This window comes from Astatotilapia calliptera, chromosome 1, assembly GCF_964374335.1.
Source record: "Astatotilapia calliptera chromosome 1, fAstCal68.1, whole genome shotgun sequence".
Taxonomy (NCBI): domain Eukaryota; kingdom Metazoa; phylum Chordata; class Actinopteri; order Cichliformes; family Cichlidae; genus Astatotilapia; species Astatotilapia calliptera.
The window spans coordinates 22,190,265-22,213,237 of record NC_137422.1 but is presented as its reverse complement, the minus strand read 5'-3'; the positions used below and the strand labels follow the sequence as shown (position 1 = coordinate 22,213,237).

The following is a 22,973-nucleotide window of genomic DNA, read 5'->3' as shown; positions in this document are numbered from 1 at the left end:
CATTGATTTTAAAACCACTGCGGCATTAATCATTGATTAACTAGCTTCGACTAACTCAGGCTATCATCACCTGAAGGCAAAGGTCAAAGTATTTTAAACTATAATAGACACACACAAAAAGCTTCAGTCTGTCCTGGCAGCTCATATGAAGCAATTTGGTTTGAATGTGTCTGTCTGAAGAGCTTCAAAAAATATTACAGCTAAAGGTGTGCTGTCACTTTTGCCCCGCAAATAGGTCCCTACATGTTCACAATACACACCTCTGTGATTACTTGCCTTGCCAAGAATGCGAGAAATGATTCATTTCCCAAGTTTGAATACAACAACCCAAACAAAATGCCCACATTTTATTAAATGGATTTGAAACAGCACGTTCAAGTTGTTTAACACATCTGTATATTGGTAATGGAGCAAAGCACCACAAACAAGACCCAATAATACGGACAGATCTTGAGATTAAGAGCCCTTTAGATGTGCTAGTTGCTTAACAAAAAGGAACTTTCTAAGTGGAAGCTGTTACTGAGCATTTGTAGTCGAGTATTTTAGTTTGAGGACACAATTCCGGTACTAGAATAAATACCACAGATGAATAAGTGTGACACACTACATGTTAGTAACCTTGCAGGGACTAATCTTTGACTGTGATTAAATTACAAAGCAAAATGAGTTTATAATTTTATTCAAGTGATGTGACAAATTTATCATATGCAGCTTGATCCATGAGGCCATCAAGTTCTTCGGGCTTTTCGATGGTCATCTTGATTATCCATCCTGAAAGACAAGAGTTTGTTTATTTCAAAATCAAGAGCTGTACTTGCTGAAAAGAACGAGCTGTAATTTTACTTCTTTGTAATACTGGTTTGGCAGGTTGTCCTCTATCCTGCAATTCTGAGAAATCACAAGGACAAGTGTACTGGCAAAGTACGACATTGGGTGGTGAATGCTCACCCTTTGCATAGCAATCTTTGTTCACAAGTCCAGGATTTTCTGCCAGCTCTGTGTTGATTTCAGTCACCTCTCCTGTTAATGGTGAGTACAGCTCGCTGGCAGCCTTTACACTTTCCAGTGCACCAAACTCATCTGCAACACACATATACACACAGAGGAAAAACACTTCTTATTTCAAGACTAGAATCAATCACTTGATAAATATGTCAAAAATTCACAGCTCTTACCCATTTGTTCAAGTCTTTGGCCGACTTCAGGGAGTCCACAGTATACCACATCACCTAATGCTTCCTAAAATGACAAAACAAACTATATGACAAAGTATTATAGATAACCACATGGAGGTTGTCCAAGAATCTTTTTTTATTTAAGATTTAGAGAACTTCATACAGTACTTCAATATCTAACAGCACTGTAGGAATACAACGCTTATTTAGGGGGGGTCTAATACTATAATCAGTTTATTGTTTTAATAAGCAGTCAGCAACAGCAGGATGGCTCAAAGTAAAGAGTCCCTGTGTTCAATGATCACAGTACTGAAAACTGTCAGTCTGGTTTTTACTGTTCTGGATCATTTTATTGTCCCAATAGCCAGTTTACATAGCCAAGAATCAGAGCCTGGGCCTCCACCCCTGCCCACCCTGTGCCTGACCCCTACGGCACCTCCTGGGGGTGGTGGATCCACAGAAGGAAAGGGACTCAGAGTGGACTTGCTGCTCCTCCACATTGAAAGGAGCCAGTTGAGGTGATTCTGGGATCTGATTAGAATGCCTCCTGGTTGAGGTATTCCAGGCATGTCCCACCGAGAGAAGGCCCCACAGCAGGCCCAGTGTGGTGAGATTACATCTCTCACCTGGCCTGGGAACGCCTCTGTGGCTGGTGGCTGGGGAGTGGGAGGTCTGGGCATCTCTGCTTAGGCTGCTGCCACCTTAACCTAGCCCCAGATAAGCAGAAGAGGACGGATGGATCATTTTATTTTAAATTGTTCTAATGCATGCTTCATCCAGGTAAGGAAATCTCACAAATTCTTCTCTTTTCAGTGAAGGATAAACACAAAACACAACGTCCAGATGAACGGAATCAATTTCTGGGAATTACTTTTAGACAGTTCATGAAATTTGTTGCCAAAACAGTAAGATTTCACCAGATAGGTTTAAAATGCTGGCAGTCTGTAGAGGGTACTGCAACAGAACAATATACTGTAAATTTGGCTTTAGCTTTGTCACACTTTTATTAACTGCTGCCTGCCACAGTTAGCTTTAACAATGCTTTCACAGCATAAATGTGAAACTCAACCTTGTCGATGTTATACTAAATTACCTCCAGCTTATTAATACAAAATAACCCTGAAAGAATTCAAAAAACATTTTCAGGGTTGTTTCTTAGTTTAAAGACATGGATGTTTCATGGATTCATTAGTCTTTTGTAAGCCTCATCCTAAGGCTATATTGAAATAGTGAAAAAGCAAGGATGGGTAAAATGAAAAGATTTTGAATTTGATGACATTTCAGAAAGACGGCATTCTGCTGCAGTACCTCCTACTTTGAACCTCCCAATCAGCCGGGCCTTTGTGTGTGTTCTACCTGTGCCTGGCTTTCCTCCACGTGCTTCTGTTTCCTTACACAGATCACAGAAGCTTGTTAGGTTAACTAGTGACCACAGGTGTGGAAGTGAGTTTGCATTAGCCCTGTGATTGGCTGGTAATCTGCTCAGGACCCTGCCTCGCATCCTATGACTCCTGAAATAAGGCTCCAACTCCTGGACGGCGTCAGGTTCAGTGGCCTCAGGATTTCATCTCTGCTTTTTGCAGATGATGTGGTTCTGTTAAGAGTCATCGAGCGAGAACTTTCAGCTTTCACTGGGGTTGGTCTGCAAATTAGTGTGATGTGGCTGGAATGAGAATCAGGACCTCCAAGTCTAGGCCCATGGTTCAAAGCCCTCCAATGTGGCTGATTTAAAACAATTCTGAAAAGAATAGTTGTCCAAAATTCCTTCACAGTGATGTGAAAGCCTCGTGTCAGTTATTGCAAACTGATTGCAGGTGTTGCTTCCAAGGGTGGAAAAACCAGCTATAAGACTTATGGGACAATTACTTTTATTTCCACAGGTAGGTTTGGGTTGTATTTTGTCCCTTAATAAATCAAACTGCATTTAATATTTACGCAGATTGTTAGATAGTCTCAGACGTGTTGCAACTATGCAACAATAAAGAGAGGTGAAGGGGTCAGATACTTTTTCACAGCACTGTATGTCAGGTGTAAAAGGGGTAGCAGTAATAACGATTCTTTAAAAAGCTAGATTCATGTTTAAAGATATTCCAGTATACATTCAAGTCCTTGAATGTCTCCAAGTGTCTGCCCAGTCCTGCACAATGCTAGTGATCAATTGTGTCAAACATTGGCCATAAAAGCACTAAATTAGCCTGTTAAAGCACATCAGTTGAGGGCAAAGACCAGCTCTAAAGTGCACACTGCAGATTTTTCTACAGACTATTTTATTGCTATTTTTAGATAGTAATAGTTAAACCTCTGAACCACGTGAGCCATAAATTAGTAGAAAGACAAACCTACCTGGGCATAATTGCTGATACCAACAATGCCAACACCACCCTCCACTTGCACCCACTCGTGCTTATCTGTGAACTTTAATGCTACAGAGAGAAAAACAAAAGGAGAATTAGTCTGGAACAGATCAAATGATTATGTTTAAAGATGAAATTATAACAGTATGAACCAGTGGAACAGTGATGACGCTTTTGATTCGCATACGTCAATTTCTTGACAAGCTGTTACATCAATGGGAAGCCCACCAGTTGTGTGCTGTCTACAAGAGCTAACTTTGAGGCATTTGTGCGGACGTCACATCCCCGTTTTTTGGCTTGGTAAATCTTCAATTTTCACCATCACTGCTTTAACACTAACCACAGCTGACAGAGCTGCAGTTTTGAAAAGAAACACTGAACCATTTTGATTCAATGCTCCTCATGTCGCGTTTACCCTGCAGGAGAGAACTGTAATGGCTCAACAGCTTCCAGTGTTGGCACCTGACCAACACTGAAGAATACAAGTTCAAACCAGAGTGAACTATGCAAGATGATTGCTAAGGAGTACAGTAACTGCCAAGGCAAACGGCTCAAGAAACGCTTTCTGGTAACTCATTTGCTTCAGGAATATTTTTTTAAGTATGGATATCTGATAGGGTGGTGTCTGTGATTTAGAATTAATGAAAGCTACATGATAGTCATCCCTCCCCTGCCATTTGTAGCTCATGCCCAGTACCAGCACTGACTTTTGTTTAACAAGCTGCTTCTGGCTGCACGAGACTCGGGTAATTGGTCACCATCACAATTTAGAGCTCGTGCTCCTCTCACAGAGAATATATATACGGCCGTCTGAACCCTTTAGCCAGCATAACATGTGGTGGCTAATTATCTGCACGTAAGCTTCGGTCTGTGAAGCTTCTTTAAAGTTAAAACAACGTTTTAGTTGTCTTTCCTCGCGCTTTTCTCTGCCGCCCTGTGGGAAAGTGACACAAACTGTGTGACCCCTTTTATTCCCACCCATTACAGTCAGGCAGGAATGTGTGAGCAACCCGCATGTAGTACCATTACAGCTCATTTGGCAAGTCTGGGTTATTATTATTATTATTTTTTAAATGTATTATATTTACCTGCAGACAGGACCGAGGACGTGCTCAGCGTCCGCGGGGAGCCGCTTCTCCACTGCAGCCGAGTCGCTGAAACCTGCGAGAGCTGAGGCAGTCTGGGCGAAAAGTTTGCAGACAGGCACCGCAGAGCTGCTCTCATCGCCATCTTCACTCAGTGTGAAGCCACAGTTTGATCGAAAGTGAATCACTTGACCGCGAGAGCGCGCACCATCCCACTACACGGTGTGGGAGGTGAGAGACCCGGGGCCAAAAAGCTCTCAAAAGTGAGTGAATGCACACTTAAAAAAAGAAATGCTAATTATTCAAAGTTAATGGGGTCAGAAGAAAATGCTTACATGTTCTACTTAGGTACAGTAGATAAGGCGGCACATGGCTGTTACGTTTGCTCTGTCTTTCTATTGAAAAAAATGTATAAAACGATAATATTAAAACAATAATCGCGATAACAGTAATATCAATAACTGCAATTTTCTAGTTTGAAATAAAACTGACATATTCAAGTGCCTGCGTAAAATTTACCTGTCGGATAGCAGCCTATTTAACAGGGGCGTTTCCAGGATTTATTTTATATGAGGTGGTGGTGACCCCAAGACTTTAATTTCTGAGAATTTCTTTTGCAATGGCAAAAAGAAGAAAAAAAAAAGAGGAGAATGTCCATGAAACAAGTCCGTGAAAAAAACACGTTTTCTTTTTATATTTACTAAAATTTTATTTATAAATTACTTTAAACACCTGTTATTGAAATTAACTAACTACAACAATGAGTGCTATCTGGGAATTGTGATCACATGCTAGAAAATATCAGGCTCCTTATGTCTTACAAATTTATTACATAAAAAAGTTGTGCTTCACAACAGTGTAAATATATTTTGATTGTAAAGCCGAAGTATGATTATAACATTTTTGCTTGAGTATAAAGCATTTCTTCATTTATTTTAAATATTTCTTGCCACTTTGTAAAACAAGTAATCCAGTAATACACTTTTAACAGATTCATGCGTTATTGGATCATTGCAGCTGCTGACGGTTTGAATTACTCGTGTATTGCTGGGTAGATTGATCTGTGCAATTGCAGTTTGTCTGCAAAGTAATAAGTAACTTATTCTGTAAAATAAATAGTATGGTGCGCAAAGTACTCTATTTACATACAAAGTATGTTAGAGAAGAAGCAAATGTACTTATACTAAATAAAGTGCAGGTACATTTAACCTGTACTTTAGCAAAGTACTTAAATAAATGTAATAAGTTATACTATACTGTTCCTATTAATGCGCTCATCCAATGGGCAAAAATCTATGTTTCTAATCAAACAAAAGTACCTTTTGCCTGATGAAAAAAAACTAATTTTCCATATAAAGGTTGATACTCGTCAGCTGTGCAAATCTCAGTGAAACAGTCCACTTATGTGGATTCTGTTTCCTGTGAGTGCAGCATGAATTTATGATGAGCTGTTTACATTTAAACTATACACAGGTTTGCTCCTGCAACTGCTTTGTACATTTTATGGAGAAAGGTTTTGTTTTTTTGTTGTTTTGTTTTTTTTAACATGACTACAGAGAATAATAAAATGATTTTGTAGTTTCTTTGGTAGTATATAAAGCAGTGGTATAAACAGAATTACTCAATAAAAAAATGAAAAACTGCTGCTGGGACTGTGCAGCTGTGAAGGCTGTGGTGTCTCAGTGTCTGATGTATGAACATAACTCTGGCATCACTGCACTGGCTTGTAGGGAAAAGATTAGTGATCTGGTTGTCAAGCTGATGCTGAGGCTCAACCTACACCGGAGCTCAACTGGTCCAGAAACAACTGCTGATTCTCTATTTGCATGTGAGCACTTTGACTTTAAAAGCATAAATAAAATAAATAACACTTCTGGATCAGAAGTGTTGTTGGGGACATCAAGGCGTACCTTAAATGTATGAGCAGGCCTAGTTTGTTTAAGCAGGACATTATGGGAGTGGAAAAAATGCTTTCTTCTTCAATACTGACAGCTCCCAACTGCAGAAACCTCTGGCTCTTGACCACAGTCTGGGTGACAGAGATTAAAAGTCATTGGTTCTTGACTCAGAGCTGTTTGTGAGAAAAACAGAGCAGGGCCTTGTTTTTGCCCTTGAAGGTAAACTTAATCTTAAACTTTCAAAAGGCACAAGCTAGAAGAGTTTTTACCCTCTCCAGCCAATGCTTGGTGACACTTAAAATGAAATTGATCATACACAGAGCTCCGGTGATTGAATCTACCATGAAAAGGGACTTTTTTTAAAGCCAAGAGCAACAACACAAAATACTCTGAAAACAAGATAGTAGGGTATATACACTTGATGCTCCAAAAGGGAGACAAAGTGATTGAGAAACAATATCCAACCTTCCTCCAAAACCGTTTATTTTAAATTTCCTAACTTTTCTTGCATGTAAACAAATATTTAAAATGTTCTTTTAAAGAGTCTTGATGCATTCTCAATCATCCAGGTAAGTAAATCTCCAAAAGTTGATTCTGTTCATCTGGACGTAGCGTTTTCAGTGGGTGAAACGTTTCCTCACTCATCCAAGTGACTTCTTCAGTCTCAGCTGACTGCAGGTCAACATAAACGTACATTTGCATAATGACTGAAACTAGCTCACTGAAGGAACAGTGGGCTGGGAGGTCACCTTCATCATAATTATGCAAATTCTCATAACCATTGATCAACAACCACTGATCAAGGCCCACTGATCAAAGACCACTCAGTTGAGATGCATTTTTTCTAAACACCGGGTCTCTGTGGCTTTTAAACCCCAAAACACGCTGCGTCAAAAATTGGTCCACCCCAAGGATCAGGTGTCCCGACACAAACAGAGTAACATAGTGTACGCTGTTAAGTGCCAAGATTTATACATCAGAGAAACCAAACAACCTCTGGCGAAGCAGATGGCACAACACAGAAGAGCCACCTCGTCAGGCCGGGACTCTGCAGTCTATTTACACCTACTGGCCAGTGGACACTCTTTCAATGATGAGGATGTACAAATCCTGGAGGAACGCTGGTTTGAGTGCGGAGTCAAGGAGGCCATTTACGTGAAAAGGGAAAGACCATCTCTGAATCGAGGAGGGGGCCTAAGGGTACATCTTTCACCATCTTACAATGCTGTGATTGCAGCCATTCCCCAACTCTCTGTGAATGGGACTCATGGCTATTGATCAGTGGTCTTTGATCAGTGGTTGTTGATCAATGGTCATGAGAATTTGCATAATTATGATGAAGGTGACCTCCCAGCCCATTGTTCCTTCAGTGGGCTGGTTTCAGTTATTATACAAATGTACTGTTTATAAATTTGGGGAAACCTGCAGTCAGCTGAGACTGAAGTCACTTGGATGAGTGAGGAAACATTTCTCCCACTGAAAATGCTACGTCCAGATGAACAGAATCAACTTTTGGAGATTCTTTTAAAGAGCAAAAGCTAAGTGGTTTACACAAACACAATGACAGACACTTTTGGGAATAACCACACCAGTAGATGCAGTTAGGCTCATTAGTGGATTTGAACTTTTCATTGTTTGCTACAGTGCTTTGTATGGACTAATATTTGTGATTCCATTGGTGTCACTTACTGTGTTGGGTTAATGAGTACATTCTTTATGAAAAAGAGATTATTTGCGTTTCAATTTTCAGACTCGGTTCATTGAGTTACTAGGTCAAATTTTATGAATACTGAAAATAATAATCCCTCATAATTAAATCCTACCATCCATTTTCACTTGCCAAATTATGCTATAGTGAAAAACCAAACATTAAAAAGTTAAATATACCACATTTTAGGAGCCTTGATATTAAACAAATGTATAAATTCAAATGTCAAACTATGAGCACAGGTTTATTCTTGTTAAAAAATAAATAAATAAAATAAACACATACACAAGACTTAAGAAATCAGTTTACTTTATATGAACTTTATTCAAACCTCTTGGCAAAGGATTATTGTGGAGTCCAACTTGAAAAACTTAGACAAGGATTTTAAGTAGACCTGGTAAAAAGACTTGAGTATTAGAGGGTCTTGAACATTGTTATTATATGCTGTACCCTAAAGCATCCCTTTAAATAGCTCAAAGTATATTTTGATCAGACAGGATTGCGAAAGTGTATGGAATAAAAAACAAACAAAAAAACCCAGAAAATCCAAAACGTGTATTTGAGACCTGATGATTTTCCTTACTGACAGAAATTATCAATCATTTGACAAACTAACATTGATAAAACACAAGACCCAGAAACTCCACTGATGACAACAATGAGGTAAAGGCTCATTCTTCTTCTTCATGCCGACTCCTGCAAAGGTGTGATAGCAGGAGAGGTCCGAGGTCATGTTATTAGACAGAGGTGCCCTCTGATGGCGCTGCTGTCTTATTGTCATCAGGCTTCATGGCTGGGAACAGCAACACCTCCTGTGAAGGTGAAAAAACAAAATGTTAGCAGAGAATTCTTTTTCATGACACAAAGATATAACAACTGCCCGGCAGACGTTAGCAGCTCGTTTGTTTTGTTCATACAGTAGCTTCTCATTAACCCATTATTCTTGGTAGTTCTCCAATTCTGTGCTTTTCTGGGGCAGTTTAGTCTAAACATACAAGTCAAGAAAGGCACCATTTTGTCTTACATAGTTAGGCTACAAACTGATTTTTGGGGAATAATTTTAATGTAGTCTCAGTAACTACCATTAACCACACACTAAACAACAATTTGGCCAATCTTTCACTTGTGCATTTAAAGTGTATTCAGTTTTAAATGTTTTCTGAACACGTTAGTCGATGATCATGTTTTTCCCCCCCTCTAATTTAAATGACTAGATATTAGTCATCAGGAGCATCCCTAATAAAAGCAACCCTGGCTCATCCTTTAACGTAACATGATTACGAGCAAGGATTAAGATTTAAAAGACCAAGACACCTAGCATCAGAAAAATACGAAATTAGCCAGGGTAAATAAAAATAAATACATTTAGCAAAACTAAAATAGCCAAGTTTATAAAAACATGAACCTATAATGTAAGTTCTCTTCGTCAAATGTACAGTACTTAACAAATTTATCAAGTATGGTTTATCAAAACTATTTTTAATGGTAAAATATAATTACTGTTGTTATCCTGTACTTTTTCTCTGTATTACGTCAATGTAAAGCATCTTCAGGGGACCGTTTGCTGTGATTTAGTTTATATAAACAAAACTGAACTGAACAAACTGGAGCCATGAATTTTAATATTTATTATTTTACAAATAAGCATATTTTTATTTTTTTGACTGAGATGCCAAATTACAGGTATTTACTTGAATCCATGAATGAAAAAAAAAATCAGTTTCCTTTTTTGGATGTTAATTCATTTCCAGTCCTCAAATTCAGTTATAAATTCAATTTGTTATTTGTGAAATACATGATAGAAATTTTTAGTTTTAAACAAGCTTTTGTAAGATGTGTCTAATGCATTTGTCAGCCACTCTATGGGTAATAAAAACATACACCTGTGATTATTCTGCTCCAGGAGAAACAGTGAGGGTACCAACTCTAACACCAAATGTAAATTAATTTAAAACTGGTTGAATGCAATAATAAAAAAAGAAAAAGTGGAATTTTTCACAAAAAAAAAAAAAATAGAGAAATTTCATTAGAGAAGAAACCATTGGCAGAACTAAGAATGATTCACCTGTTGAAGTTGGAACAGATGAAATTTTTAGTTTGATCCTGACAGCAAAAAACAGCATATAAATATAAACATAAACCTAAACCTATTGAACACCTCAGAACAGCAGTAAATTGGGCATCCCCATTAGGGATGTGAGTGACTAGCCGACTAGCCATCGTTGCTATTGTCACTAGTCAGAACCAGATGTATTTGTTGTTTAATCTAACTGCTTTACATTTAAATTGATACCAAATGTTGATAAATAGTTGTGTCCTATCTGCCACCAGATGGCGTAGGTGAGCACCTACGGGGTAGGGTGTCGAGACCAGGCACGTCCTACTGGGAGGTGGCCCTGGAGTACACACAGGTGCTGCTGGAGTGAATATATCTATCGGCTGGCCTGGAAACGCCTTATTATTTCCCCGGATAAGTTGGAGGAGGTGGCTGGCGAAAGGGAGGTCTGGGCTTCTTTGCTTAAGCTGCTGCCCCCGTGACCCAACTTCACGAAAGAAAATGGATAATTTATGAGTGGTTTTAAGTGGTTTTCGTGAATTTTCGAACAGCATGCCTAATTCATAATGCACGACATAACACTTTTCAGTCACAGTTTTTTTTAGGTTTTGGGATGGTAAATTTTACATATTTTAATAATACATGAACATTTTTGTAGTATCATGTTTTCATATTATATTTGACATTGCTTTAAGTGTTTTTCTTCTTCTTTGTCTAGATTATAATATGTGATGTTCATAATGCACGATGCGAGGTGCCGCACAGTTAAGCAGCATAATTTAATATTGCCGAGCATGATTAAATAATTAATTACTTTGTTAACAAAGTTTCTGACATTAAACGGTTTGCAAATTTTTGTTTTTTTAAGTTTAAGACTAATTGGTTAGTCTAATTTTTCCCCTGGTTTAGGAAAATAGGCAGCAGAACATCTCTAATCCTCACCATGAGGACTTTAATTTACCTTGATGTTGTTGGAGTCTGTGAGGAACATGGTGAGACGATCGATGCCCATGCCCCATCCGGCAGTTGGTGGCAGACCATATTCCAGAGCTGTGCAGAAGGTCTCATCGATGAACATGGCTTCATCATCCCCTTCAGCTTTGGCCTGAAAAAGATCCACCTCAAATCACTGACATGCAATACCATCACAGCATAAAGACAGAACACCAGGAACAGGACAGTGCACTGAAGTAGAAGTGAAACAGGTCATATTATCCTTTAAACACACCTTGGCTTGCTGCTCAAACAGTTCCCTCTGTCTAATCGGATCATTCAGCTCAGTGTAAGCATTGCAGATTTCTTTCTTCATTACAAAGAGCTCGAAACGCTCAGTTAGCCCTTTCTGGGTTCTGTGCCTGTAACAGAAGGGTCAGAAGTGTCAGTATAAATCTGAACATTGCCATTTTAAATAAATATGAAGGCTAAAGATAGCATTTCTCACCATTTTGCTAAAGGGCTCATGATTTGTGGGTGATCACAGATGAATGTTGGGTTGATACAAGTGACCTCTAGGAAGTCTCCAACCAACTGTGGGGGTAAAAAGCCATTAGCAAGTCAGATTCAACGGAGGAAAAAAGAAGAATAACAGGTTAAGTAAATTTATAAACCACCTTGTCAAGGAGACGGGCAGTGGTCCTGGGTGGAGGACATTCAACTCCTTTCTGGGCACACAGGTCGTCAAAGAATTTACGTGTCTCTAAAAAAGGGAAAACAGTAAAAGGAAAAAAATGACTGCAAGAGAATAATACACATATTTCCTAATGATCAACTATTGTAAGGATGATGAAGTCATTTTTCTGAAGCAGTAATTTTTCACATGTGAAGTGTCTGTTATAGATTTCACAGATTCTTACCATCACTGTCATAGCTGTCAGCAGGAGGGAACTTCACTCCCATAATTTTCTCCAGGTCATGAGTCATGCTCACTCTTTTGAATGGTGGCGTGAAGTCGATCTCATAGGCCTGTCCCTCTGGACCATCAGGGTGATAAGTCACCTTGTATCCTCCAGTGATGTGCTTCACCATTCCTGCAGCAAACAAAGTGACAAAACTGAAAAGACCCTGAGGAGAAAGCTCTGATCAACTTAACATCAGTTTTCATGAAGCCATTTAGAACATCATCATTGTGCTTCAAAGACTGCTTTCTATACTGTCATTGGCCAAATAGCAAATCACGAATCCCATTTAGGTTTTAAATCAAGTCACATATTCTAATGCAACTCAATTTATCAGGAGGTAATCTGAGTTACAGCTCATAATGTCATAACTGTGTGTGAAAGAAAACTCTCACTGACCAATGAAATAACATGGCCGCGATGTAGTCTCTACTTACCTGAGAGTAGTTTCTCCGTGATTTCCATCAAGTCATTGTAATCAGCATATGCCATATAGAATTCACAGGTGGTGAACTCTGGATTATGAGTGAGATCAATGCCTTCATTCCTGAACTGACGGCCAACCTCGTACACTCTGTCTATGCCACCGACTACGAGCATCTGTGGGAAACATATGATGGACAGTGTATATAATTCAGTTATGGTAGAAAAATACAGGTTAAGAGTTTTGAGTGGTTCACCCAATTTACTAGAACATCAAAAAAACTGATTAAGATCAGATGTGCTTTAGGTATCGCAGAACCGGGAAATTCTCATCACATGGCAGTAACTCGTGTCTTCAGAAACTGCTGATCGACTGGGATTTTCCCACACAACCATCTCTATGGTTTATAGTTTTCTGGTCAAACTTGCCTTGATGATGTCAGAGGAGAATGGTCAGACTGCTTCGAACTGAGAGGAGGTAACAGTTAACTCAAATAACCACTTAGAATAACCAATATGCCAAGGTATGCAGAACTGCATCTCTGAACAGACAACATGGGCTACAGAAGACCACATGCTACAATTCAATACAAGTTAGTTGCAGAATTAGGCACAAACAACACGAAAGCATGAAGCCATTAGACTGCTGGTGGTGGTTTAGGGGTACACTTTGGGTCCCTTAGCAGCAATTGAGCAACATGCTACTGCCTACCTATTACCAGAATGTACCCATCCACTGGTGGTAACATGCCATGTCACAAAGCTCAAGTCATCTCAAACTAGTTTCTTGAACATGACAATAAGTTCACTGTAGTCAAATGGCCTCCACAGTCACCAGATCTCAATGTGAGAGAGCAACTTTGAGATGTGATGAAATGGAAGATTCACATCAATGATGTGCAAAAATTGCTGAGGAATGTTTCCAGGACCTTAATCCTTAATTGAATCTAAGCCACGAAGGATTAAGGCAGTTCAGAAGGGAAAAGAGGGTCTAACTCAGTACTAGCAAGGTGTACCTAATAAAGTGTCCAGTGAGTGTATAACAAATACATTTAATAGTAAGCAGAAGTCTATCTACTCAAGATCAATAAAATGATTCAGAGTATTAGTGATTATTAGTGGTAAGGTGTAGTGAGAGTCCAGGGTTGAAATAAACTGTAAATCTCTTCCATCACATCAGTTGTCACGCTGTAAAGAGTTAGTGCAACACATCTGACAGATGCATTTCATAATAATTTCATAACAATTACAGAGGAGCATGACATACATGGATGACTCTGGGATAGCACATTACCTTGTGGTAGAGCTCAGGAGCAATCCTCATATACAGGTTCATGTCCAGGTCATTATGATAAGTAACGAATGGGCGGGCCACTGCACCACCAGGAATAATGTTCATCATTGGCGTCTCAATCTGAAGCAGAAAAATAAAACATGAATCAGCACGGCAGATTTAAACTTACAATATGTTTAAACAAATATACAAACTATTAGAACATTATTTTATAAAATCCACACACCAAAAAACAAACAGACAAACACAGATTAGTTAGGTATATGTTCAAATCCAACTTACCTCCAAAAATCCCAACTGGTCTAGGAAGCTGCGTAGATATGTGATGATTTTGGCGCGAGTTATAAACTTCTGCCTCACGTAGTCATTGAGAATCAGATCCAAGTAGCGCTGGCGGAATCGCGTTTCCTTTGAGTGAAGGAATTCACATTGGGAAAATACATTCATTATTCAAAAGAGAGAGGGGAAAAAAAGGTCTTTTAAAATGAACTGCCCATCATTTTACATTTCAAAACTGGCAATATTTCTAGTGGTTTAATTGGAACTACAACATCTGCCAAAAAATAAAAAATAAAAAAAACAACAACTTTCATTGCATTTAATCTAAGCTAAGGCATAAATTAAAACAGCCTTCACTAGATTAGGTGTTTGTTCATGTGGACGTGTTTTGTGTGAATGACTGAGTGTCTGTCAGAGTGCAATGAATAAAAGCAAGCACATCAGCATCCTTAGAACTGGGTTTTGTCCTGTGCTGCAAAAACATGTTCTAATGGTGCAGGTCTGAACTGGAGTTAATAATAAGTTCTGCCTAACAGCACTGGGTCAGTGGTGCAGAGTTTTACTTTTACTGGCCTGTGGAAGAAAACAGACCAGATTCAGCCCTGTCTTCTGCAGGTATCACTCAAACAGAAAGCATGCCTAAAGATTATATCAGAGTAAGTTAGCAGTTCATCTGCACAGATATGCTCTTATTTTACCTTCTGCAGTTTTATAGTTTTGCTGTATCAAACAAACGGCAGTGGATGGCAGCAGCTACACTGAAGTTCACTTTTCTCCACGTTGGGTCTTGCTGAAGAGGTGGTTTGTTTAAGGACTCTTGCCAGCTTTTTTTCTAGTAAAAGTTTTAATGGTTGTTATAGTAACAAGTGCTGCTGTTTTTCGCTCCATCTGAGGTCACCCTCTCAGTAAGGGAGTCCATTATTAATATTAAACCATGGCAGCATCATCGTCATCATACCTTTTATTCACAAGCTGCTCCTAAATACATTTCTACTGCAGGTCTATTTCAGCTGCAACTGCGCACTACAGAGCTGTGGATTAAATAGAGCATTGAACAAAATGTTTGCTGTGAGAATTAAAAAAGAAACTAGTTAGTTGATGAACTGTTGTAGCCCAATACTGATTACTGCAGTTCTAACAGCAGATATATTTGTTTCCCTCCTCTTAACAGAGGCTAAAGTCTACATTCACAGCAATATTAGCTCCTCTGTAAAGCTTTCTGCTTATTGGACACTGCAGCCAAAGCTGGTTAGTGAACACAAAAGTGATCCTTAACTGTCACTGAATAAATATCATAAGACTAAGACAAACAACTCAAATGCTGCTAGACTAGTGTGGGACTCATGTAATGGGTGGGCACAGATGGAAGTATTGTAATAGATATTGCCCCCCCTCCATAATCTCATGCATTCTTATCATTGTTATGTTATGCGTTCAGTTCTGTATTACTATTTCTGACACATACTGTGATAACTGGCAATATAGCTAGGATACTCTGATCAATGATGATTCCCACGGGTGGTGCTCACGCAGGCACTGAATCGGGCAGCCTTGGGGTCCTGTGTGTTCTACTGCACAGATAGCCTGCAGAGCGCAGCTACGCTGAACTGAAGTGCTTGTGTTTTGTATTTGCAGGTGAGCACAAGTTATGTGTTGAAAAACAGAATGATGTTGACGTATGAGAAATGTATTAGAGTAAGGTACTGTCATTAATGGAACACAACGCTAATGTCGAAGTTTGTGATTTACATGATGTACCCGAACTGGTGTTAAACGGGATGTCACATCGCAAATGATGTAATGAGGGGATCGAGAGGGTAGTCTCCATGCGCAACAATACTAGTTGGAGGAGCATACGAGTGTGCAGAATATTGTAATATGAACATTGGTGGGAAAATACTGAGTAAATGAGTACTTTAACACGTGTTCAGTAGTTATATGTAAAATGGTCGTGTGTGTTCTACTGCACAGATAGCCTGCAGAGCGCAGCTACGCTGAACTGAAGTGCTTGTGTTTTGTATTTGCAGTTGCAAATGAGCAAGTAAAGAGAACGATTCTGAACTCATGCACGCCTGGAAGTGTCATTTGTCCAAGTGTGCAACACTTGCAGTGCAGGTAAAGAAAGTGGCACATGACTATGCTGCAGTGAATGATACTATTGTCTTTAAAAGTCGTAACATCTACTGTGAAAAAAGGTCTACACTGGAGAAACACAGTAACATTTAAGCCTTGTAAAGTAGAACATTTTTCTAGCTTGTGTCATTTGCACTTTGTCGCTGCCTTGAAGCAGAGCACATCGTGAAATTGAAGAATGAATGCCTTGGCTGTTAAAGCTAACCTTTTAAATTGGGTAGCACTCCCATTTATAAATGATTTAGTTCCTTTAAGAAAGAGACGACAAAAGTACCGTTTAGTTTCACTAACACTGCCTTAATATACAACCTGAAGAAAAGTACTGGACCACCTACACATTACAGCTACAGGAGCTGCTCTCTCATGCAATCCCATGGCATGAAGCTCTTGGCAAACAATTTTTGTGCTGATATTAATACCAGAGAAGGTTTGGAACTCACCGGTTACTGAGTAAACAAAGCATTTGTGACTTACAAATACAATATGCACCTCAGCACTTTTGTGGGGCGACTTGCTATAGTGCTGAAATGCTTCTGCTTTACGAATAATACCACTAATAGGTGACTGTGACATACAGTGGGGCAAAAAAGTATTTAGTCAGCCACCGATTGTGCAAGTTCCCCCACTTAAAATGATGACAGAGGTCAGTAATTTGCACCAGAGGTACACTTCAACTGTGAGAGACAGAATGTGAAAAAAAAAAAAAAATCCATGAATTCACATGGTAGGATTTGTAAAGAATTTATTCGTAAATTAGGGTGGAAAATAAGTATTTGGTCACCTCAAACAAGGAAAATCTCTGGCTCTCACAGACCTGTAACGTCTTCTGTAAGAAGCTTTTCTGTCCCCCACTCGTTACCTGTATGAATGGCACCTGTTTGAACTCATCATCTGTATAAAAGACACCTGTCCACAGCCTCAAACAGTCAGACTCCAAACTCCGCCATGCCCAAGACCAAAGAGCTTTCGAAGGACACCAGGAAAAGTATTGTAGACCTGCACCAGACTGGGAAGAGTGAATCTACAATAGGCAAGCAGCTTGGTGTGAAAAAAATCAACTGTGGGAGCAATCATCAGAAAATGGAAGACATACAAGACCACTGATAATCTCCCACGATCTGGGGCTCCACGCAAGATCTCATCCCGTGGGGTCAAAATGATCATGAGAACGGTGAGCAAAGATCCCAGAACCACACGGGGGGACCTGGTGAATGACCTGCAGAGAGCTGGGACCAAAGTAACAAAGGTCACCATCAGTAACACACTACAACGGCAGGGAATCAAATCCCGCAGTGCCAGACGTGTTCCGCTGCTGAAGCCAGTGCATGTCCAGGCCCGTCTGAAGTTTGCCAGAGAGCACATGGATGATACAGCAGAGGATTGGGAGAATGTCATGTGGTCAGATGAAACCAAAGTAGAACTTTTTGGTATAAACTCAACTCGTCGTGTTTGGAGGAAGAAGAATACTGAGTTGCATCCCAAGAACACCATACCTACTGTGAAGCATGGGGGTGGAAACATCATGCTATGGGGCTGTTTTTCTGCCAAGGGGACAGGACGACTGATCCGTGTTAAGGACAGAATGAATGGGGCCATGTATCGTGAGATTTTGAGCCAAAACCTCCTTCCATCAGTGAGAACTTTGAAGATGAAACGAGGCTGGGTCTTCCAACATGACAATGATCCAAAACACACCGCCCGGGCAACAAAGGAGTGGCTCCGTAAGAAGCATTTGAAAGTCCTGGAGTGGCCTAGCCAGTCTCCAGACCTCAACCCCATAGAAAATCTGTGGCGGGAGTTGAAAGTCCGTGTTGCTCGGCGACAGCCCCAAAACATCACTGCTCTCGAGAAGATCTGCATGGAGGAATGGGCCAAAATACCAGCTACTGTGTGTGCAAACCTGGTAAAGACCTATAGTAAACGTTTGACCTCTGTTATTGCCAACAAAGGTTATGTTACAAAGTATTGAGTTGTATTTTTGTTATTGACCAAATACTTATTTTCCACCCTGATTTACGAATAAATTCTTTACAAATCCTACCATGTGGATTCATGGATTTTTTTTTTTTCACATTCTGTCTCTCACAGTTGAAGTGTACCTCTGGTGCAAATTACTGACCTCTATAATCATTTTAGGTGGGGGAACTTGCACAATCAGTGACTGACTAAATACTTTTTTGCCCCACTGTATGTGGGACAGAATGAATTTCAAGAACTGACTGCATCCAATTAAAATACCACGCTTGAATTGGCAGCCTGCCTGGCTAGATGTTATATTTCATGCGCCTGTGGTAAAGGGACTGAAAACAAATGAATTAAAAGATGAAGAGGTATGGACCAATAATTTTGTCCCTACAGTGTGTGCTGGTCACTACCTTGTCTTTGAGACCAAAGTGGAGGTGGGGTAGCATGTGCAAACATGGTGACAGTAGAGTCATCTCAATGGGAATTATACTCAGCTCCCCTTTCTTGGTCTTTCCTGGGTTACCGCGGACACCAATGATGTCACCACGGCGCAGTTTGTTGTTGATAGCCACAAAGTCCTCCTCAGACTTGTAGTTTCTGAAAAAAGAAGGTAACACAGAAAATCAGTCACTACAATTTGAAGTTTCCTCGTAAGGAGAAACATTATTTGGAGACGTAAATGCAGTTTTTTCCCTTAGATTTTATAATTATCACATAATCAAGAAATCTTGATGAAAAGGTAAATCATCAGCTCATTATAATTTAAATATATCATTATGAATCTGTAACATTTACTTTTGCACAATCCATGCAAACCCAAAACAAATTCCCAAATGGGGAGTGTGTCATTCACAGCGTCAAGAGGTGAAATCTCTTTGGGTTTTCTAAAAAAAACAAACAAAAAAAAAAAACAACCCAACTTTGTTTCTGTACCTTGAATTTGCCATAACTTGCAATTTGACTCCTTCACCTCGCAAGTCATAGAACAGCAGCTTGGCACCTGAAGCCCTCTTAGCATGGACGCGGCCTATCAAACATATATTCAGTTTGGATTAATTACAATTAAGTGCAAACACACAGAAAAAAAAAAGAGATAGTAAACACTTTTCACTACCTGACACACTGAGAACAACATCTGTCAGCTGGTCTCCAGGCTGTAGATGATTGTATTTCTCAATGAACTCTGTAAGCGACAGGTCCACATTATACTTGTGTGGGTAAGGGTCCTCCGCTGTGCCCTTCAACTCCTGGATGGCCTGAGTGCGGATCTTAAAGTATTGCTGTATTACATGGGAAAAGACAGATGTTCTTGTTGTTAATATATGTTTTTAAAAAGGGTTTAATATACATATATATATATATATATATATATATGCACTGAGGTAAAATAACTACGCAAAACTCTCACATTGGGGTCAAGCGTCTCCTCATCCAAGGCATTTTCTGTTCCCTGGTCATTTGATTCTTTTTTTTGCTCCACCTGCTCTTTAACCTTGGCTTCTTTCTCAGCTGCCTTTTTCTCTGCTTTCATTCGCCTCTTCAGCTCACTGAATAAAAACAAAAACAGCAATCAGTGGTTGGATACCACATTTCGCCCTTATGATGCATTTGCAACTAAAAACAAATATCTTTTGGAATTCAAAAAAGCCAAAAAGTCACATCATATAACCTACTCTATTATTGTAACCAAAATAAATAAAAGCAAAACAAAAGGACAACATGATTTTCTACTAGCAGAGAGGTACAACAAATATTCCTGCAAAACGGACAAACACATCAGCTCTAATGACAAAAGGTTGGTTGTTTTCCGCACTGGAATGGAAAAGCCACCAACCTTTTGTCACCTCTCCAGCGGTTCTGAGCTGGGCTTGCAGCTGTACATGGGGGCGCATATTTTAACCACTGTCCCCTGACCCCACAGGCTTGGCACAGCTGCTGCCTGGCTGCCCTGACCAGACACAGCATGCTGAACTACGACAGTCAGCAGACAGACCTGAGAAAATAGACATATACAAAGACAGTGTACAGTATATGAAGGCTGTCTCTGCCCTGTCCTTCAGGCAAAACTACATCCTGCTGGGGTTGATAGAACCCTCCTATTTGGCAAGACCCTCCAAGATCAAAACAAGTAAACAAGTATATATTTTTATATAATTAGCTTTACACTTCCTGTAATTAGATTCCGGTTTCACTTTCTACAGCTTTACTCTTGGCAAACAAAGATGATCTGGAAGAACGAAGTAACATGCGCTTGGCTTTATTTAAGATTTTTTATATTAAACAGAGCGTCCTTCTAAATAAACAAATCAGCATACATAGTTTCACCCGATAAACCATCATTCGCTAAAATTATAACTGCACATATAAGACGCCCACGCGATTGCACGATGTATCGAAGTCGTTTAACAATGTATTGTGGATGTTGTAGTTTCACACGTCAACAAGAGACACTTTCGCCACTGGTCTTAAATTAAATTTAGGACTGCAACTACCAGAAACACACACGACTTGAATTCTGGGGTATGTAGGCTAGTACGTTGCCTCAATACGGGACCTTCACTACGTTTTCACGCTCTGACCTGATGTTTTGCGGTGCCAAACTGGAACTGCCATAACTGTCGAAAGGAAAAAATCTTGGACGATGTGACAAAAGCGATAGAGGTAAAGAGCGGTGAAAATGCGAAAGAAGAAACGAATAAGCTCACTTTTTGCTGAGTTTGTCTCCGTCCACCGTCTTCACGTCTGCCATGTTCTTGATGCAGCGCACAGAAAGAGAAACTGACATGCGTGCGCCGCAGAAACGCGAGAACTGAGTGGTGCGTTCAAAGGACTGACGGAAACCAGAAAACTGAAACGTCCAAGGATACGTCACAAGGTGGGCCCCAAATTACGGCCTGCTGAATGTGGAGAGCTGACAGATCGTCAGTGCTGGGGTTTTTTGTTTTTTTTTGTTATATTCTATTTTATTTATTAATAAATCAATACATAAATCGGGATTTAATTGCATACTAATATTACTAAATGTTCTGAAATCTAACATGAACTGAAATGTTTCATAACTTGTATGTTGTCGCCTTCATGCTGCATGAATGCGTGTAGTTTAATTGATATAATCTTTCAACACATTTAAAGCTGGAATAAGGTAGGTCCAGTTTATTCTCCCTCCATCCTACGCTTAGGAGAAACGTTTAAAAACGATTTTGCCAGACTTTATTCCATTAGGCGCAATAAATAAATTAACTCTCAGTTACAGATTGCTTTATCTGATATTTTGTTGCTACTTATTTCATTAAAAAAGGGTGTTTTGGTAAGAATATACCAAATGATACTACTATTATTTTCTGAAACATAATCCTATGTTTCATCAGAAAATAATCTACATAAAGCCAGTGTGGAAAAACAAACACAAAACTAGGAATACCTAATTTGTGTTAAGAAGGCATCCAAATAATAAACTAAAACTAATAAAAGTCGTGTCCTCCTCTCATAACCAAGTAATAGTTTTACACCAGAAAAATGAAATAAAAACCCAACTAGAACTTAAAGTAAATACATTTATTACAGATAGCAGCAAGTTTAACAGAAAATTAATTGCAAGAGTAAAAATGTCCCAATAAAAGCCAGATATATAAAAGTTATTTATTTGTTTGTTTGTTTTTTTAATATTTTGGGTAATGATGATTTGATAGTTGTTCACATGGTTAGAAACAGAAAGGAAGATTTTTACACCTTCGGATGTTTACTAGAAGAGTGGTTCACTTAGGCTTTAAATATGGCAGAGAAATGGAAAGTACAATTTGTAGAGAATTTGTGGCAAAGATAATTATCCACACCGTTTCAAATTGCAGAACAAACCTAGTGTGCACCACCTTTTACTGGTCTGACAGATCTGAGCAAAATGACTCGTGACAATTAAAATTACATCCTGTTTAACAGGATGCCCTGAGGGACATCAGAAGAAAGGGAACCACTGCATAGTAAACAACTGGTATAGACGGAGGTATGACTCACATCTCCTAACAAAGCCTTTAAGTAAGATGGGAACAAAGAAAACACACATTTGTGACCCTTGTCTCAACGAAAACACAAGAAAGCATCTTTAATTGTTGCTGAAAAGTTAGCATTTTGACTAACAGAATTAAAACCAGGCAGAAATTGTAAATAACAAAGAACATCTATTTTGGTTTCTCCTTTAGTCTAAAAATGGGAGAGGCTATATAGAAAAATATATGTTCAAAAAGTAATAGATCTACATTTAAAAAGGTTTATTAGCTGCATAGCAGTTTCAGAGAAAAATCTTTTTTGCATCTGTGTCGAACAACATAAATGCAATGGGTACTTCAGTACAAACAAGTCAGATATGACACAAATTGCACAACACATGAATCCACCACAACCTCATTTATCTGGTCACTGTTGTCGAGCACTTAAAGCGCACTCAAAGTGTTATGGCTTGAAACATTCTATTTAATAAGGACTAACCATCCCCGGTAAGGCCAGCGAGGTGTTAAACAAGCAGATATGGTAAAACGTCAATCTGACTGTTGCTACAACATCTCGTTAAGGCACGTGTACAATCTTTATGGGTGTTTTAAGCAGTGTATATGGTAAAAAAAAACAAAAAAACAAAACAAAAACACAAAACAACTAAAATGTGTGTGACTCTGCTGACATAATATTAATAGGTTATAATAAAAGAAAACCACAT

General features: G+C 39.2%; 2 protein-coding genes across 3 annotated transcripts; both read right to left on the bottom strand.

The window, feature by feature from the left end:
* Positions 1-663: 663 nt before the first annotated feature.
* Positions 664-4,876, bottom strand: gcshb (glycine cleavage system protein H (aminomethyl carrier), b). The gene is made up of 5 exons (XM_026168264.2): positions 4,618-4,876; positions 3,519-3,598; positions 1,176-1,239; positions 949-1,080; positions 664-771 (listed from the first exon to the last, which is right to left on the bottom strand). Exons 1-5 carry the CDS (start codon positions 4,757-4,759, stop codon positions 677-679), a joined length of 513 nt encoding a protein of 170 aa, XP_026024049.1. The 5' UTR covers positions 4,760-4,876; the 3' UTR covers positions 664-676.
* A 3,644-nt stretch (positions 4,877-8,520) lies between these two features.
* On the bottom strand, positions 8,521-21,101 carry kars1 (lysyl-tRNA synthetase 1). Of its 2 annotated transcripts, XM_026168243.2 has the most exons (15): positions 20,971-21,089; positions 20,100-20,258; positions 19,674-19,812; positions 19,380-19,545; positions 19,199-19,292; positions 18,676-18,862; positions 14,171-14,296; positions 13,889-14,008; positions 12,609-12,771; positions 12,130-12,303; positions 11,887-11,972; positions 11,718-11,803; positions 11,505-11,631; positions 11,238-11,381; positions 8,521-9,032 (listed from the first exon to the last, which is right to left on the bottom strand). In XM_026168243.2, exons 2-15 carry the CDS (start codon positions 20,228-20,230, stop codon positions 8,958-8,960), a joined length of 1,818 nt encoding a protein of 605 aa, XP_026024028.1. In that variant the 5' UTR covers positions 20,231-20,258; positions 20,971-21,089; the 3' UTR covers positions 8,521-8,957. The 2 variants fall into 2 exon arrangements, with proteins under 2 accessions (XP_026024028.1, XP_026024036.1); XM_026168251.2 differs by lacking the exon at positions 20,100-20,258 and having other exon boundaries at positions 20,971-21,101.
* Positions 21,102-22,973: the final 1,872 nt, after the last annotated feature.

What these genes read in the sequence shown, in the direction of transcription:
- gcshb (XM_026168264.2), bottom strand. Translation starts at nt 4,759, where the DNA reads ATGGCGATGAGAGCAGCTCTGCGGTGCCTGTCTGCAAACTTTTCGCCC. An exon ending in GTCCTCGGTCCTGTCTGCAG is followed by an intron (nt 3,599 to 4,617) that starts GTAAATATAATA and finishes TTCTCTCTGTAG; the next exon opens with CATTAAAGTTCACAGATAAG. An exon ending in CCAAAGACTTGAACAAATGG is followed by an intron (nt 1,081 to 1,175) that starts GTAAGAGCTGTG and finishes TGTGTGTTGCAG; the next exon opens with ATGAGTTTGGTGCACTGGAA.
- kars1 (XM_026168243.2), bottom strand. Translation starts at nt 20,230, where the DNA reads ATGCTGTGTCTGGTCAGGGCAGCCAGGCAGCAGCTGTGCCAAGCCTGT. An exon ending in CACGGAGAAACTACTCTCAG is followed by an intron (nt 12,304 to 12,608) that starts GTAAGTAGAGAC and finishes TGTTTGCTGCAG; the next exon opens with GAATGGTGAAGCACATCACT. An exon ending in CTGCCCGTCTCCTTGACAAG is followed by an intron (nt 11,804 to 11,886) that starts GTGGTTTATAAA and finishes TTACCCCCACAG; the next exon opens with TTGGTTGGAGACTTCCTAGA.